Source organism: Populus euphratica, unplaced genomic scaffold, assembly GCF_000495115.2.
Source record: "Populus euphratica unplaced genomic scaffold, PopEup_1.0 scaffold57.1, whole genome shotgun sequence".
Lineage (NCBI taxonomy): Eukaryota > Viridiplantae > Streptophyta > Magnoliopsida > Malpighiales > Salicaceae > Populus > Populus euphratica.
Genome location: NW_011499919.1, coordinates 650,023 through 667,027, shown reverse-complemented (window position 1 = coordinate 667,027; position 17,005 = coordinate 650,023). Strand labels below are relative to the sequence as shown.

Sequence of the window (17,005 nt, the reverse complement as noted above, 5' to 3'; positions counted from 1 at the left end):
GGGTTCATCAATTAAATGAATGTCCACTCTCACTCCATAGACTTTTGTCAAACTTAATATACAAGGCTGCAAGAGACAAAGCACTTCATTGAACGAGAACAATATGACTATATACAATAAAAACATGAAAAAAGAAAAAAGAAAAATGTGATCATACACTTAATTTATAATAAGACTGGCATGGGGACTTGGTCATTCACTTAACTGAAGCAGGCAGGTTTCAATTGTGTTTGGAATCGAGTTAGTTTGGTATTTTGATGTGTTTTAAAATTACAAAAAAATATTAAAATGTTATTTTTTAGTGTTTTTTTAATATTTTTAATGTGTTAATATTAAAAATAAAAAATTTATTTTAATATTTTTTTAAATAAAAAATATTATATATCATATCTAATTCAATGACGAAATTTTTTAAATGAAAAGGTAAATTATTAATAAATACTTGATATTATATATTATATATTATATAAATATACATTATATATATAAATTAATTTAAAATATATGTCCTAACTCATATCGAATAAAATTAATTTAAGAATATTTTTAAAATAAAAACTTAACTTCAGTTAATTAATTTTTTTTATGATTTGATTTTTTTAATTTTTGATTTAATTAATTTTTTAATTTTCTTATTCACTCCTAAAATTAACAGTAGCTTACTTGAATTAATTGGTAACCAACAAAAGAAAATTTAATCTACTAAATATTATTAGTATTCTAATATAAAAAAATTAAAGAAAATAAAAAAAATTAAGGGGGTATTCGCCCACTCATGACATGACCCTACGTGGCTCCGCTACTTAGCAAACCCATTGTTATTTTCATCTACTTTAAACTTGACTGACCCAACTAGGATGAGTTTCGAACAGCTAAGATTTGTTTTTTCTTCTCAAAACAACGTCCTTTTATTTAAAAGCTATCAAAACAACATATTTTTAGCGCAATAATTATCATGATAAAATTTCGATAATTTATATAAAAATATAACCATAAAAAGACAACGCATAATCTGAAGGCAGAAGCTTTTACACACTTCCCAAACAAAACCCAAACCGCTTGAATATATCAGTCAAAGGCAACCAAATTCAACAATGCCACCACTGCTTTCTTATTCCTCCTCTTCACTCTCCCTCCTCCGTCCCTTCCTCCCTGTCAAATTCCCTTTCTACCCTCCCTCTTGCCTCAAATCCCAATTCTGCCCTCTATCACCTCCTGCTCACCTCTTCAAACCCTCCCTGTCACGCCACGTCAGCACCAGCTCCTTCCCTTCCAGCAGAGGTAGTAGTAGTAGTGTTTCCATGGAGTCATCCTCACCAGAACCATCTGTGTCACTCGACTCCGTGACGCAGGATTTAAAGAATCAAACTTTAGGTCCTGATGATGTTAGTAAGGCTAAATTGAAGCTTGAAGATCTCAATTGGGACCATTCTTTTGTTAGAGCATTGCCTGGGGATCCAAGGTCTGATACAATTCCACGTCAGGTAGTTTTTCTTTTTTGATTTTTTTTGAAAAGTTTTGATTTTTATGGGTTTTTTGTGCTGTCTGGATTGGAATAAATCGTGGGTTGTTGCTTTTGTTGTGGGTGTAGGTGATGCATGCTTGCTATTCGAAAGTGTTACCATCTGCTGAAGTGGAGAACCCTGAGCTTGTTGCTTGGTCTGATTCTGTTGCAGATTTATTTGATTTGGATCCTAAAGAGTGAGTTTTTGATTTTTTTTGACTTTTTTTATGCGCTTTTGTGTGTAGAAAATGATAAAAAACTATATAAATTGTGGGTTTGTAGGGTGGATTGGATTTGAATTAGTTAAGAAATTTTATGGTTTTAGCATCTTTATCAATTTATATCTACTGATAGTTTACAAGTTTGCGTGTTCGTTTGTGTGATCCTAAGTTTGTTTTAGAATATGCCCGCGATGGATATTGCGGGTTCCCACTCACATGGGCATGTTCTATGCGTGCACAGCTGAGAATGTGTGGGGCGTTGATTTTCAATATTCACGAGACTGAATGACCAATGACAGTTTTTTGTGCTGGGATTTGCAGATTTGTAAGGCCAGATTTTCCCCTTTTGTTTTCAGGGGCTTCTCCTTTGGTTGGAGCGTAAGTTTTGTAACTTTGGATTTATGTTGTGACTTGACCAGGCATCGTGCTTCTATGTATTTATTTACATATTGACATTTTTCTTGCAGGTTGCCATATGCTCAGTGCTATGGAGGACATCAATTTGGGATGTGGGCAGGTCAGCTGGGTGATGGTAGGGCAATAACACTTGGGGAGGTTGTAAACTCAAAGTCTGAAAGGTGGGAACTGCAACTTAAAGGTTCTGGGAGGACACCTTATAGCCGTTTTGCAGATGGCCTTGCGGTTTTGCGTAGCAGCATTAGAGAATTTCTTTGCAGTGAAGCAATGCACTGTCTAGGAATCCCGACAACTCGTGCACTTTCTCTCGTGACAACAGGAAAATATGTTACCCGTGACATGTTTTATGAGTAAGTTGTCAGGGTTTTGACTTTTCTGCTAACGGAATGCTTTCTGTTTTTTGAGCTTCACAGAGTACTTATTTCCTTTGTGCTAGTGCTTCTACGTGATGTTCTGTTGGGGATTTATGCTGATACTAGAAAGTTTGCCTTTTGACACATGGAGGAACTGGAGGTTTAGAGACTTTGAAAATGAATTTAGTATTTGTCACAATGGAATATGCTGTAGCCTTGAACTTCATTTACCTTTCATTAATTAGGAAATATTTCTGTTTTTTGGTTGCAAATATTACTCTTTTGCACTTCCATTAAACATTTTTTAGTTGACTGACAGAGGTGGAAATGGAAATTATAACATGTTACTGGGAACTCCTGGAATTGAAAGACAACTGTTTGGTCTATGTATTCACGTGATGACTTTGAGATGCTCTTCAGTGAATGCTGATTACAAGTTTTTGCACTTCTTTTTGCAGTGGCAATGCAAAGGAAGAACCTGGTGCTATTGTTTGCCGAGTTGCACCATCATTTCTTCGGTTTGGTTCGTACCAAATACATGCCTCTAGAGGGAAAGAGGACCTTGAAATTGTTCGTGCTTTGGCAGATTATGCCATCAAACATCATTTTCCTCATATCGAGAGCATGAATAAAAGTGAGAGCTTATCTTTTAGTACAGGCGATGAAGATCATTCAGTTGTGGATCTGACCTCAAACAAGTATGCAGGTAAATATAGAGCTTCCATTAGATTATAGTAAGAGTTAGGTATGTAGAGGAATTGTTACAGCGGTATGTGGCTTGCCTAAGAAGACTGCAAAGTAAAGGAAGTACTGTGTGAGCTTCATGAAGAGTTCAACCTATAGTCAGAAATGATTAAATATGAAAATTATTTTACATTGTGGTTTAAGTACTTTGAATCCATGATACTTGAGATTGAATTAATTTACTTTTATTGATTAGGGCACCCTTGTCGTCCCATATTTAATCTGGACCATCTTCCAGAGTCCTCCATTGTATTCTACTCATTTTGCTTTATCTTGTGAACTTTTTCAGCTTGGACAGTGGAGATTGCTGAACGGACTGCTTCTATGATCGCAAGCTGGCAAGGGGTTGGCTTTACTCATGGAGTAATGAACACTGACAACATGAGTATACTGGGTCTCACCATTGATTATGGTCCCTTTGGATTCCTGGATGCCTTTGATCCTAGTTTCACTCCAAACACCACGGATCTTCCAGGAAGAAGATACTGTTTTGCAAATCAGCCTGATATTGGTTTATGGAATATTGCACAGTTCACAGCTACCCTATCAACTGCCAAGTTGATTAACGAGAAGGAGGCAGATTATGCCATGGAAAGGTACTTGTATTTTGTAATTGCTAGATTTAATGGAAGCATATTTGCCAATGACAGTTGCTTATAGGGTATTTGCAATGACTTGTTACAGATATGGAAACAAATTCATGGATGAGTATCAAGCTATGATGACTAGAAAACTTGGTCTTCCGAAGTACAATAAACAGTTGATCAACAAACTCCTTAATAATATGGCTGTGGATAAAGTTGATTACACAAATTTCTTCCGGTTGCTTTCCAATGTTAAAGCAGACCCAAAAATTCCAGAAGATGAGTTGTTAGTTCCCCTGAAGGCTGTTCTTTTAGATATTGGACAGGAGCGTAAAGAGGCATGGATCAGCTGGGTGCAATCCTATGTGCATGAGGTAAAATATACAGGCATTATATCTTCGGTGTGGATTACTATATTTACTATGCTTCCTCTTCTTTTGTTTTCAAAACTTGTTACTGTTTTTGCCCCTGGTTACATATGGTTAATTGTTTCCTTTGCTATCATGGCATGTAGCCATTTTCCTTTTCTTCTCTTTCTCGTGCCTATGCACAAAGCACACTTGATGGCTTTGTGGAAACTTTTAGCTATCCACACTTGTGTTTCGTATTTAATTCTTACAACCAACAATGTTTCAGACAATGGTACTCTTATGAAGTTGGGGCGAAGGGAGCGGGTCTCGAGCTCCCTTTTCACCTAAATAAACTAAAATAAATGAACCGTTTAATTTTAAACTTAGACATTATAATAGTTAGAGGAAATTCGTTTGATCCATGGCAAGCAGTTATGTCTATGCCATGGCACTACTATGAGGAAATTCGTTTGATCCATGGCAAGCAGTTATTACTCTTTCATGGCACTACTATGAGGAAATTCGTTTGATCCATGGCAAGCAGTTATTACTCTTTCATGGCACTACTATGCCGTGCATGTTCCACGTGACTCATTGTTATATCCCTAAATAGTTGTTAGGTGCCTCCCTTGCATTCATAATCAGGTATGGTCAAATGAATGCTTTTGGTGGATGTGTGTGCGCGTGCCTGGTTTTTATTTTTATGATCTATCTGATGGAACAAACAGATCAGATGAGGAGTGATGTTTTTTACGCAGTTTCAGTTTTCAGTTGTATCATACGATCTCCTTTCTACTTCTGCAGCTGGCTGCTAGTGGGATCTCAGATGAGCAGAGGAAGGCCCAAATGGATTCAGTAAACCCCAAGTATGTTCTCCGAAACTACTTGTGCCAGACTGCCATTGATGCAGCTGAACAAGGTGATTACACAGAGGTCAGGAGGCTCCTCAAATTAATGGAGCAGCCGTATGATGAGCAGCCTGGAATGGAAAAATATGCTCGCCTTCCACCAGCCTGGGCTTATCGGCCTGGTGTTTGCATGCTTTCATGCTCTTCATGAGTTGCTTGATCTTATGAAAGTAGTCTTAAGACATGTATGTAATAGTAGCATCAAGCTCTTGTCCTCACAATAAACTGCAGTAACATGGAAACCTTGTTTGTCTATGCTGTTATAACAGGTCAAGTTGGAAAGGTATTATTTATTTATTTATTTTTATTTTTTCTCATCACAATGGTTGTAATCTTGTTCATGGATAATGTGGAGACTGCTTGAGTTTCTTCAATATTATAGACACGTGAGTATATGCATGGTGTTGTTACTGAAATATGCCTTTTTATGGACGTGTAATAAAAACAAACTTACTTTTCTGAAGGTTATTGATCTTCGAGTGGCTTAATTTAGTAACTTGAAATACAGAGCCTAATTCGACTTAAGTGTTTGAAATATAAGTGTTTGATTATTTCAAACGTTTCAAATTTTTTTTTGGAAAAAATTAATTTTTTTATTTTTTTTTAATTTTAAATTAATTTGATAGGTTATTTTAATGTGTTGATATTAAAAATAAAAAAATTAATAGTATGTATTTCGATAAAAAAATTATAATTACACTGTTAAAGAACTTTTAAATTAATTTAAAGAACTTTTAAATTAATTAAAATATATACTTGAGATATAAGAGTTGAGATATAAGAGTTTGTGATGATATATTGCTACAGAGCCTAATTCGACTTAAGTGTTTGATTGTTTCAAACGTTTCAAAAATTTTTTTGGAAAAAATTAATTTTTTTTTTATATTTTATTAATTTTAAATTAATTTGTTAGATTATTTTAATGTGTTGATATTAAAAATATTTTTTAAAAAATAAAAAGAATTATTAATATGCATTTTGATATAAAAATTATTTTAAAAAATTTGTAATTACACTGTTAAATAACTTTTAAATTAATTAAGATATAGACTTGAGATATGAGAGTTTGTGATGATATATTATCAAACAAGCTTTAAATTAATTAATTGTTAAATGAACTTTAAATTAATTAAGATAAATTAATTGAGATATAGATTTGAGATGTGAAAGCTTGAAATGTTATGTGTGCGTGTGTGTGTATATATATATATATATATATATATATATATATGTATATATGTATGTATGTATCGAAAATTTCATGATTATTTAAAGAAAATTTCATGTTTATTTAAAAAGTGATTTTTCAAAGAAGAAAAAATATACTATTTATTTTGTAACAAAATATCATTATAAAGGGTAACAAACTTTGAAGTATACCATTATCCTATTGTTTTTCAGTTCATTTAATTCATTCATAATTATTTAAATTTAAATAATTAATATTTATATTCAATTTCATTAATGTAAATCTTTTCTCATTATATTGTAAATTTGAAAGCAATATGATTAAAATATCTTTAAATAATTTCAGTAAACATCCAAACTTTTTTTTTTTTTTTTGATTTATGTGGGGTGTCCGGGCTAGCTTACGCGCACCACGACTAATCCCCACGGCCCACTGAATACCCTGCAAACCCAGCAAGCAGGTAAAGCAGTGCGAGGCTAACAGATACGCAACTCCAAAGCTCGAATCCGTAACAACAAAAAGCACAAGACACCGTTCCACCGCTGACCGTTGCCTTGGGTGCAACATCCAAACTTTTGATCATAAAAGAAGATAGATTGTGCTTCACTGACAGTCCATTTATAACGACAAATACAGGCAGTCAGAGACCATTTGTTTTCTCAAACGACATGTCAATCCAAAAACCTTACGCCTTACCTTAAAAACTCAAACCGGTGCGTTTTCTCTATTTTGCTCTCTCTCTCTGTATCTCTCAAAATCTTCTTCCTACGTGAAATTGACTTTTGTGGCTCAGCAGAAGCTGTTTCTCTGTTACAGGTGAGCCTTTATGAATCTCGATTCACGTGCATTGTTCAAAATTAGAGTGTATTTGTTTTTTTTATTCCCTGATTGTTAATTGCTTGCATTGAGTCTCATAATCTTGGTTTTAAAATGGATAGTGAAAACATTTTGCTTGCTGAAACCATTACATTTTTTTATGCACTGACTGTTTGATGAAATGCCTCAATGAAACTTTTCAGATTTTGCTAAATTACTAAAAATAAATCCCACAAAGAAATTTAGTTTTTTTTAAAGCTTTTGGAGTTAAAAAATCAGCCACAACAAGGTCTGATGCGGGTTGAAGTTACATGAAGGAAATGCAATGGATAGGGTTTTTTTTTGTTTTGGTCTGATGCGGGTTGAAGTTACATGAAGGACATGCAATGGATAGGTTTTTTTTTTAATTTTAAGTGAGATTTTTTGACTGAAGGTGACATTTTGGATGGGAAATCTAGTAAGCGATGATAACCCTTTTTTAGTACATTGTGTCTGCTAGAACCCGTGTTTTTGTTCTTAATGTTGGCCATCCTTCATTGAGGAATTGATGCATTTCTTTTCAAATAAGCCTTTTCTTTTTTGGTGGTTTAGTTATAGCATAAAAAGGAGGAGTGCTTATATATGAAGATTTGTTGTTTATTTGTACTATTTGTTATTGTGACGTTGATATCCCTTCCTTTTGATCTCCTAGGTTCTGTGAGTTAATTGATGGTCTCATTCACTAGCAAACAAAAATTGGTGCTGCCGTCTTTGAATTTCTTTTTTTTTTTTTTACCTACCGATAGTTTTTGTGCTTGCCGTTGACAGTTAAAATTCTTACTGTTTTACCTCATACTCAAAGCGTTGATTTTTCTACCCAGAATTATGAATTTAGCTAAAGTTGCATGTCCATGTACATGGGAATTTTTGCTTTTTTAATTTTTAAATCTAATTCTATTATTTGGGGTGCAATAGTACCATATGATTATAATACAATGATGCCATGTGAGAATAAGATAAGAATAGGGATTAATTATTTCTCGGTTTGCAGAGAATGATATTTCCACGAAGTCTTGAGGTTTGGAAATTAGGTAAGGTCAACTACTTGGAAGCACTTAAGCTGCAGGAAAAGCTGGTGTGTGATAGAAAAGCTCATAAGATTCCAGATACGCTTCTGTCCCTGCAACATCCTCCTACATATACTCTTGGCAAACGGCGCACTGATCATAATTTATTGATCCCTGTGCCTGAACTTGAAAAGATAGGAGCTGAACTTCACTATACACAAAGAGGAGGTGACATTACATATCATGGTCCTCATCAAGCCATCCTATACCCCATCATTTCTCTTCGTGACATTGGACTTGGTGCTCGGAAGTATGTGGAAAAACTTGAGCTAACAATGATTGATATGGCGTCACAATATGGTGTGAAAGCTTGTGCTGGAAAAAAGTGTGAGACCGGTGTTTGGGTTGGAGATAGAAAGATTGGTGCAATTGGAGTTCGCATATCATCTGGAATCACTTCTCATGGATTGGCGTTCAACGTTGATCCTGATTTAGACTATTTTAAGCACATTGTGCCTTGTGGAATTGCTGATAAAGAAGTTACATCTTTGAGAAGGGAGACAGGTACTGTGCTTCCTTCTGAAGAAGTAATTCATGAGCAGTTGATTTCTTGTTTTGCAAGAATATTTGGTTTCAATAATCTTATTTGGAAGGAAAAAGAGCCAACATTGCTAGATAATGGAAAACCTGAAAGACACGTGGATTGATAATGCTTCAGTATTTTGTATGTAATGAGAACTAAATGACATGTGGCTATTATATGCCTAAAAAATAAATTATGTAAACCTTTTTCTGTATGATTTTATTATTCATGAAATGAATCAATATGAGATTTTTCGTGTTTGTGAAAGTTGAATCCATTTAGCTATCTACAGTGACATATCGTGTCTATATCAAGAGAGTGACAAACAGAATAGTCTTGCAACACCTGAGGATATTTTATTGTTTTTTCAAAATGCATTAAGAACTGCGGACACTGAATTATTTTTATGAATGGGGAACAGGGAAAGTAGAATATTCAATAGAAAGTTCTTATTATGTTTTGAGGTTGTCAGCGTGATTGGAGGCAGTATAGGGTACAAGGCATTTGAGAACTCAGGCCGTGTGGTGATCATGCTGGGGGAGTTATCTAGAAGCAACCTTAATACTGTTAGATCCAGGATCAGCGTCTTCAATCAGTGAGATCTTGTTGGTGCTTTTTTCTTTGCGGGAAAACAGCATATGATCCTGGTAATTCTGATGCTGTATGATCCAGTATTATATGAGTTCAGAATGCATATGATCATGTCAGTAATGAGTTGGAAATCAGTAATGCTTCTATTTTATTCCTGTTTTGCATGAATGTGTTTGCCCTTACATGTACTCAGGATTCCCAGCCCATGAAACCACCTAATGGCTTCACCAAAACCTGTATTCTAATACCTCTCCCAAGAGTTCCTTGACTAGATCTCCCAAATTCTCCATATAATGTTCTTGTTTAACATCTGTGATCATTTTTCTTCTACCCTAGGAGACGAGATTGCAATTTCCAAGGATAAAAAACTTCCACCATCTGCTGAATAATCTGAAGTGACTGAGGAGTGATACACCATCACATGGCTAAATGGAAGGGAGTTTACGAAATTTAGAGGAGTATCTTTATGATAATGCTTCAAAGGTTGCTGCTTGGTTTTGGGCTGGTGGATGCCTTTTCAGCATGTCTTCAGGTTCTTAAATCCAGACTCTATATTCAATCCACCTCTGAATCTCGGGAGAACCATTGGCCATGAGGTGAATATTGAAATAAAAATACACACATAAATTGAAAAAAGTTCTGCAAGGCTGTCAAGATGACTAAATTTGGTTGAGGCAAAAGATTAACTGTATTAGACATGCAAAAATAATCCTCAAGGCTCAGACTTTAACTACACCAACTTGAGGTTAATATGAATGCAGCACTAGGATTAGGTTGGAGAAGATTAGGACGGAACCCAAGTCACATTAGTCTAAGTTCTGCATGGTAATGTCGTGGAAGAGGAGCATGACATTTTTTAGAAGATGGTTGATTTTGTTGTGTAAAGCAGACTTTCCCAGCTAACTATAGCTATATCTGTTAGTCTTAAAAGTAGTACAAAACTGTTTTGTGACTAGTAAAAAAGGGCAGAAGAAGGGGTTGGTCTCATGTGATAAGTCACACGAGTCATATTTGGAAGACTGCACAGAAGTCAGAAGTATAATATTCCATTCAGAATCACATGGTCAGCTGCTTCCAAGTTCCAACCTATTCAAGAACAAAAGTCCTATCATTAAACTACCGATAAAAATAAAGAAGCAAATCACCTAAAGTATAGTTTATATGGAAATGTTACTGGGAAATTGGCCAGTCAAATTATGCTTCTACAAGATTCTAACATGCATTATAATTGGAATCCTGTCATGCCTTATGCTGATGTGGATCATTGAGCTGCTTTGTCATTATTAGTTTTCTAACTGATTTTTTTCTCTCCATAAGCAGATATTTCATTATTTATGAGTTTGGGAAATCCTTATTTCAATTATTGCTTGCCCTGTTTGGAAATGGTCTTGATCTACCCCTTTTAACCATGAAAGCTTAAACATAGCCTGGTTATTCTGAATGGTCTGTCCATTAGCTTCTTGTTTATCTGTAGTTCCTAGGGGCAGGAGAACACCTTGTACCTGGTTAAGATATTATTGGGGTTTAACTACCAAATAGGCCTAGGCTTTTTATTAATGTTGTCTATCTATTACTCCCAGCCAGAGTTGAGCACAAACTATATGTAACATTATGCACTGCCTCCTTGAGAAGACACCACCATTTCCTTGGCTCCAAAAACACCAGGAATTTCATTGTCTTTACAAAAGTATATCAAGGGAAATGGTAAAGGAGCTTTGTTTGTTCTATTTTCCTTGATTCTTATTCATGTTCTCATGTCCTCTCTACCGTTCTTCACCATGAGAGAAAGGTTCTATTATTATACAGAAATCAAGGAAGGAGATTGCTAGTTTCTGTCTCTTCTCTTTTGTCAAATGCTAACAAGTCAAATGAAGCTGATAAAGACCCTCAGAAAGCTGCGGAGACAAGTCTCAGGAAGGCTCCACCAAGTCTTTCAAACCCTACTCAGAACAAGGAGCCTTAACAGTATTTGTGTAGAGATCTCTGAAAGGAAGAGAAACTCATTCTCTTTCAGCTTTTTTGCTGTTTTTCCCTTTTTAGTTTTACTTTTGGACAGGTAGAACAATTGGATCTCTATACAGGTCTTAGTCTTTCTTTGAGGGTTTTACTTTTCTTTAAGGCCTATGGATCTGTAACTCATTCATTTTTTTCCCTCTAAGTACCTGCTTTTTCAGTAAATTTAGAAAGAAATGAGGTGAATGTATTTACAGGAACCTTGTAATTTTATATAAAAACCAGTAGCAACTCTTGTCAGGAAGATTGCAACTTGTCATTGGTTATTGATGTACACTTATCCCAAGATCGATCATCTTTCCTATGATAGTTATGTTTATGTTCCTCTCTCTGGTTACTACTGCATATTGTTTTCTTGTCTTCTATTTAATTTTAATTTCTCAGCAGATGCATAACGATGAAATATCCACATCAGCTTACTTGGTTTTCTAATGTGATCCCATGTGATGGGCAGTGTCGGGATGGACGCTTTAAATTCCATGGGAACAAGGCTTACAAAAGGAGCTGCACATGTTAAACAGTAAGGCTATTAGAATTCTCACCTCTTTGTACAGAACCTTTACAGCCTTGAGAGGGTCTGTTCTCCCTCCCTCCTTCTCTATTGGTGTCTAATATTCATTAGCATTCTTACATCCATGCAACAGGCATCTGCATAAGAATTTTTGATACATTCTTGTTTAATAGAACTGAACTGCACATGGTATGGATATCATCGTATATGCATTCAGCCAATATATCTAAACTGTAGAGCTCTAGTTTTATGCTTCTAATATATTTAGATTGATGTTTTTAACTGGTTGAAGTGTTCCATCTCTAAATTGAAATTTGAAAGTCTTCTTTCAATGAATAATTACATTATGGGACCTTCCAAATTGAAAATGATAAAAGTTTTAACTCAACTGGGAAGGGAGAGAAGTTTGTTACACAGCATAGCATACGGATTTATTTTCCACCGAACCAGTAGAATTCCCATCTCCTTCCTTTTTTATTTGTTTCATTTTTTTGCTTCGCTCCTCCATCTGGATCTTAATTTAATACTAAGAAACAAAATCTAAGTTGGACTGTTGGATTTACTTTTTTATTTTCTCTTTCTCACCCATTTTAAATATGTTTGTCACTAGATACGGAATCATTACTGATAATGATGAATTATTGCTTGTCCATATGCAGTATACTTCCTCTCTCTCTCTATATATATATATCAGTAATTTCCTTATCTCCTTTAATAGTTATATACGAGGTCATTATTTTTCTTTTATTTTCATATACATCCCAATATTCTAGACTTGTTTCCAATTGAAACATAATTTCCAAACTCCAGTATTCAATGCATTGAAAGAAAAGTTTTGCAAAGAATCAATGGGCACTAGGGAGTAATGCTATAAAAAAGTGGCTGTCCATTTTGCTAATAGACATGGCAGTACACGCAATATCATGCATACTGTCATCTGCTCTGGCAAATCCCAAACTGAAAATGAAGTCATACTACTACACGTGCGGAAAATGCAGTGGAGCATGCTCCACGCAGTTGATAACCAGAAGATTCCTATGTAACGGACCGATTAGCATTCTTTTCCTCATGGCATTAAGCACATATTCTTAAATCTTAGGTTTTCTCTCTTCGTTGTAACGAGTGCTACAGTTGACCTCAATTTCACCATCCAATCTATTAAGAGTCTCTCCTTTTCTCTTCGCTTAATTCCTCCCATTCTAAATATGAGAATTCGAAATAGCCGGCCTTCTTTTCCTATTCCACAGGTGCCGCAAGCTGTTTTAAGGTCTCACCATCTTCATTCACAGTTTCGGCACTTCGATGAGCGATTCTTGGTTGAAGAAGAGAACCGGCGCATTGGATGGCCGTATTATCCTTTAAGAAAACATTCTAGTCCAGATTTACAAAAGGTGCGGCCACATGATGGGCTCCAATCAGCTATTGCTAGTGAAATCAAATCTTCAGATTTTGTAGAAAAGAAAACTGGAAAAGAGAATTGCATGCCTGCGATGCAAAGCCAAGTAATTAATCTTCCATTTTTATCTGCTATTTTCTAGGGATTTGGTATTATCTATTTGTTAAAGCCGCTGTCAGTCTCATTTTTGTTTCTTTTCATCGATATTTCTTTCTTCAAATTATTTGTGTGCTTGATTGAAGGATGTTCAATTGAAAAATATAGCATCATGTTACAAAAAATTGTTATTAGAGCTTATAAATCTATTTCAGGTGTCACAAAAACTTGAAGAACCTGACAAGGAAGGAAGAACATCAAATTCTTCTGCATCTTCTAAAAGGTAAATTTGTTCTACCATTTTTGCCTCTTCTATCCCTGTCATATTATGTAGAGATTAATTATTTTAATCATTTCAGGAAATATGCGTATCTTTTAGTTATTAACCATCTACCTGCCTTTAACATCTTTGAATTTTCATTTTGTTTCATTTATGGGGATACTCTTTTAATCTGTATCATTATGGAATTTCGTTCTCAATCAGACAGATTTGAAAATTAATTGTCATTCTTCATTTTGTCATATAGATTTGCCTTTTCATATACACTTATGATATCCCTTTTAGGCTGAATTAGTTTTTCATCCTATTGTGAAATAACAGGAATGTAAAAGGTCCCAGGTTTTCAGCCAGTGTTGTCCTTGCCCTTCCAGCACCCTGCACTCAACCAGGTAAACTACAACTTCCTTTGTAATTAGAGCAATGCCACGGAGTTAGTCCTCATTCTGATTGATGTGAACTTCAAGGTTCATATCCAACCTTGTCTACTGATTTGACAAATGCAACTGTATGTCCGCAATAATTGAAATGAATAGAGGAGTCCTTTGGAGTAATGCTTCAGGATAGTGAGCCTGCTTCAAAGATACTGAGGGCATTGGTGCAATCGAAGGATCTGTTGGTTTCAACATATCTACTATGCTAATTCCATGATACAAATGCTATTGGCTAGACTCATATGGGTGTCAGTCCGTGCTAATTAATCACCGTATAAAACCATTTTTAAATTGCCATTATTTCATCAAAATCAATGCTTTGGAATCGATCAGTGTAAAAATTGTAAGGTGAACAAGACTCTTAGAAATATGACCTTTGTTCAGAAACACAGATTAGAGAAAAATCTTTTGGGTCCTACATTGTTTCTTGAACAGAATTGGTTGAGTCGCAATCCACCAGTAAGTATTGAAGGCTCCTTAAAAAAGTTCTTTAGTTTGATTTTTTTCCATTACAATATTTGTTGTGATTCTGCTTTGATACTTTGAGCCTCTGTTTTCTTCTCAAGCAGTAGTTTTATTCCTCGTATTTCCTTGTAGTTCGTGGCAAAAAAGTTTATCGTACACAAAAGGAACTTCCCTTGAAGAAAAGGAAGAAGTCCCGAAAATTGGAAATTGAAAGAATGCAGGCAGAAAAGGAAGAGGCTGCTACTGTAAAGCCGGACAGAACAAAAGAAGCTTTCAACAAGCATGACACCAGTCAGGTGAGGACCTGCATCAATTGTTTGTTGAATTGTGAATCATCGCCCCCTCATTCAAGCACTTATGATTCACATGGGCTTCAAAATGAAGAAGATAAGTTGGTGGAAACAGCTACTCTGTAAGTATTCCTTATACCTCTATAACTAGTCTTTTGTTCCTTCTGTACCGAGTACTCTTTTGCAAAACATTTTAAGACTGATGTTGGGTATTACATGAAAATTGGCCTTCTGCATTTTGGTTTCTCAAATCATTCGGAGAAACAGTTTCCCTTCATAATGAAGGCACTATATAAATACAAAATGCTTTCTCATTGTTTCTTGGCATATTTATAAAATGTTCTGTTATGGTGTGCCCATGTAAGCGGATGCAGATGCGTGAGTATGCACATGCACATGCTTTTTAGTTTTTTCCCTTCTAATTCAGCTATAGATAACAGTAGCTTTGATTGTGAAGGCATGGCGAAAAGCCAAACAGAAAGAGGGGAAGGCCAAGGAAGGATTCGGTGCCTCAGTCAATGGCAATTTTAGGTACTTCTCCCTTTTAGGTGGGTTTTCACATGGATGCTTGTGTGTTTACCGTCTCCACAGAGATATAGTGTTCAGTAATGAACAATTTGTAATTTGTTTTTGTAGGCATGGACCAAAGCTAATGCAGAGGAGTGCAAGGCCACACATGAAATAATTACTCTTTAATTAAGACATCACCATTATTTCTTTCCCCTCTCTTTGCAGTATAATTCCTGTTTTGTATTGCTGGAAACTGAACCTAAAACTTTGTAGCTAGAATGCTTTGTTCAAAACTATGGGGTATTAAGTCCCTTGGAGAATTGTTACTGTATGTGTTGTTGTGGTATGAAGTTACAGTTACTAGTTACTGTTTTGAATAATAACTCAGCATAAATATATGCTGAATTTAACTATTATCTACTAAGAGCCCAGGCTAGCGCTCAAAAACCTTAAAAAAAACCCCCAAAACCCTCCAATGACTCAAAAAAAATCCTTATGGGCTCAGGTTATTAGGCTCGAGTGCAACTATTATAGTTGAAGATGGTATCATGCTCAACTTTGAAGATGGGTACGCATTTCAGCACTTCGGCTTAAGCACATGCTTGAGTCAGTCTAGTAACGTATTTAAATTTATTTTTTATTTTTAATAAATATATATATCTTATCTAAACTTAATGTTTCATTAAAAAAAATTTTAGGATCCTACACGAGTCTTTTAATATTTTATAACAATTTAATATATATTATTTTAAGTAAAATACAATTTAAAATATCACAATAGTAAAATTATATTTTAGCTTGTTTCTAAAAAAACACAACTCATGAACTATAAATACAATATGAATTATTCAAACTCAAGGGTCATAATCTCTTCATTTTTTAGTATATATATTTTCAAAGTCTTTTTTTTTTAAATATAATGATATTTTTTTTTATAAAGTTATTGATTTAAATATTTAAAAGTTCTCATGTCCATTAAAGGGGATCTTTTACAAGTATTATCTACCAACAATATTAGCTTATCAGGCACTAAAAGCTACCAACTACCAATTACTTGACCTTTTTATATCAAGCCACTAAACATCCTGGTTAGGAAGAATACATCAAATTGCTTGAACTAAAAGATGAACTAATTATTTAATATATAAGCCCTATTTCTAAGTTGCTTGGATATTTAGGGACATCATGATTAATGTCGTTCATGAAAAACTGATAAAAAAGCTTTCGGGTTCTAAAACTTGTTTTTGATATTTCAAAGTCATTTCATGATATACAACCAAGACACACTTAGGTCGGGATATATAATAAATTTATCTGTTATTACATGCACTTTTACCTAATTAGACCTTCAACAACTTACCAATTTTAGACCTTGTTGGCACCCCAATAGCAAAATCAAACCTTACCACCCCAACAAATCTTGATATCTCCAATAACATACAATGCTTTAACGCCATGGTCACTGATCGCATCAAGAGCTTGTAGATGATTATATTAACTAGAGGAGACTAAACAAAAAAACATTCTTGAGAGTCTCTTAAAGGGCCACTCGTGCCATTATGATACCTATATACAAAGTCAGTATTTTGAAAGTAAATCCCCAAGTTTTTATTATAAGGAGAATAATATAAAATAAATAATGTTTTTTTTAAGGGTCTAAAAAAATAAATAAATAAAGGAAAGAGTGAAATTAAGAAAAAAAGAATA

The 17,005-nt window shown here is 34.6% G+C and overlaps 3 protein-coding genes across 5 annotated transcripts; all 3 read left to right on the top strand.

The window, feature by feature from the left end:
• Positions 1 to 1,014: 1,014 nt before the first annotated feature.
• On the top strand, positions 1,015 to 5,508 carry LOC105134964 (selenoprotein O). The gene is made up of 8 exons (XM_011039598.1): positions 1,015 to 1,484; positions 1,592 to 1,701; positions 2,047 to 2,103; positions 2,193 to 2,492; positions 2,954 to 3,201; positions 3,529 to 3,835; positions 3,924 to 4,197; positions 4,978 to 5,508. Exons 1-8 carry the CDS (start codon positions 1,095 to 1,097, stop codon positions 5,230 to 5,232), a joined length of 1,941 nt encoding a protein of 646 aa, XP_011037900.1. The 5' UTR covers positions 1,015 to 1,094; the 3' UTR covers positions 5,233 to 5,508.
• Positions 5,509 to 6,962: 1,454 nt separating this feature from the next.
• On the top strand, positions 6,963 to 13,167 carry LOC105134959 (octanoyltransferase-like). Of its 2 annotated transcripts, XM_011039593.1 has the most exons (4): positions 6,963 to 7,086; positions 8,117 to 8,695; positions 11,778 to 11,839; positions 13,078 to 13,167. In XM_011039593.1, exons 2-4 carry the CDS (start codon positions 8,120 to 8,122, stop codon positions 13,094 to 13,096), a joined length of 657 nt encoding a protein of 218 aa, XP_011037895.1. In that variant the 5' UTR covers positions 6,963 to 7,086; positions 8,117 to 8,119; the 3' UTR covers positions 13,097 to 13,167. The 2 variants fall into 2 exon arrangements, with proteins under 2 accessions (XP_011037895.1, XP_011037894.1); XM_011039592.1 differs by lacking the exons at positions 11,778 to 11,839; positions 13,078 to 13,167 and having other exon boundaries at positions 6,974 to 7,086; positions 8,117 to 8,929.
• Positions 12,523 to 15,709, top strand: LOC105134960 (uncharacterized). 2 transcript variants are annotated; one of them, XM_011039595.1, is made up of 6 exons: positions 12,523 to 13,332; positions 13,538 to 13,605; positions 13,924 to 13,991; positions 14,631 to 14,910; positions 15,246 to 15,319; positions 15,425 to 15,709. In XM_011039595.1, exons 1-6 carry the CDS (start codon positions 13,036 to 13,038, stop codon positions 15,439 to 15,441), a joined length of 804 nt encoding a protein of 267 aa, XP_011037897.1. In that variant the 5' UTR covers positions 12,523 to 13,035; the 3' UTR covers positions 15,442 to 15,709. The 2 variants fall into 2 exon arrangements, with proteins under 2 accessions (XP_011037897.1, XP_011037896.1); XM_011039594.1 differs by having other exon boundaries at positions 12,529 to 13,332; positions 15,246 to 15,336.
• The last annotated feature ends 1,296 nt before the right edge of the window (positions 15,710 to 17,005 follow it).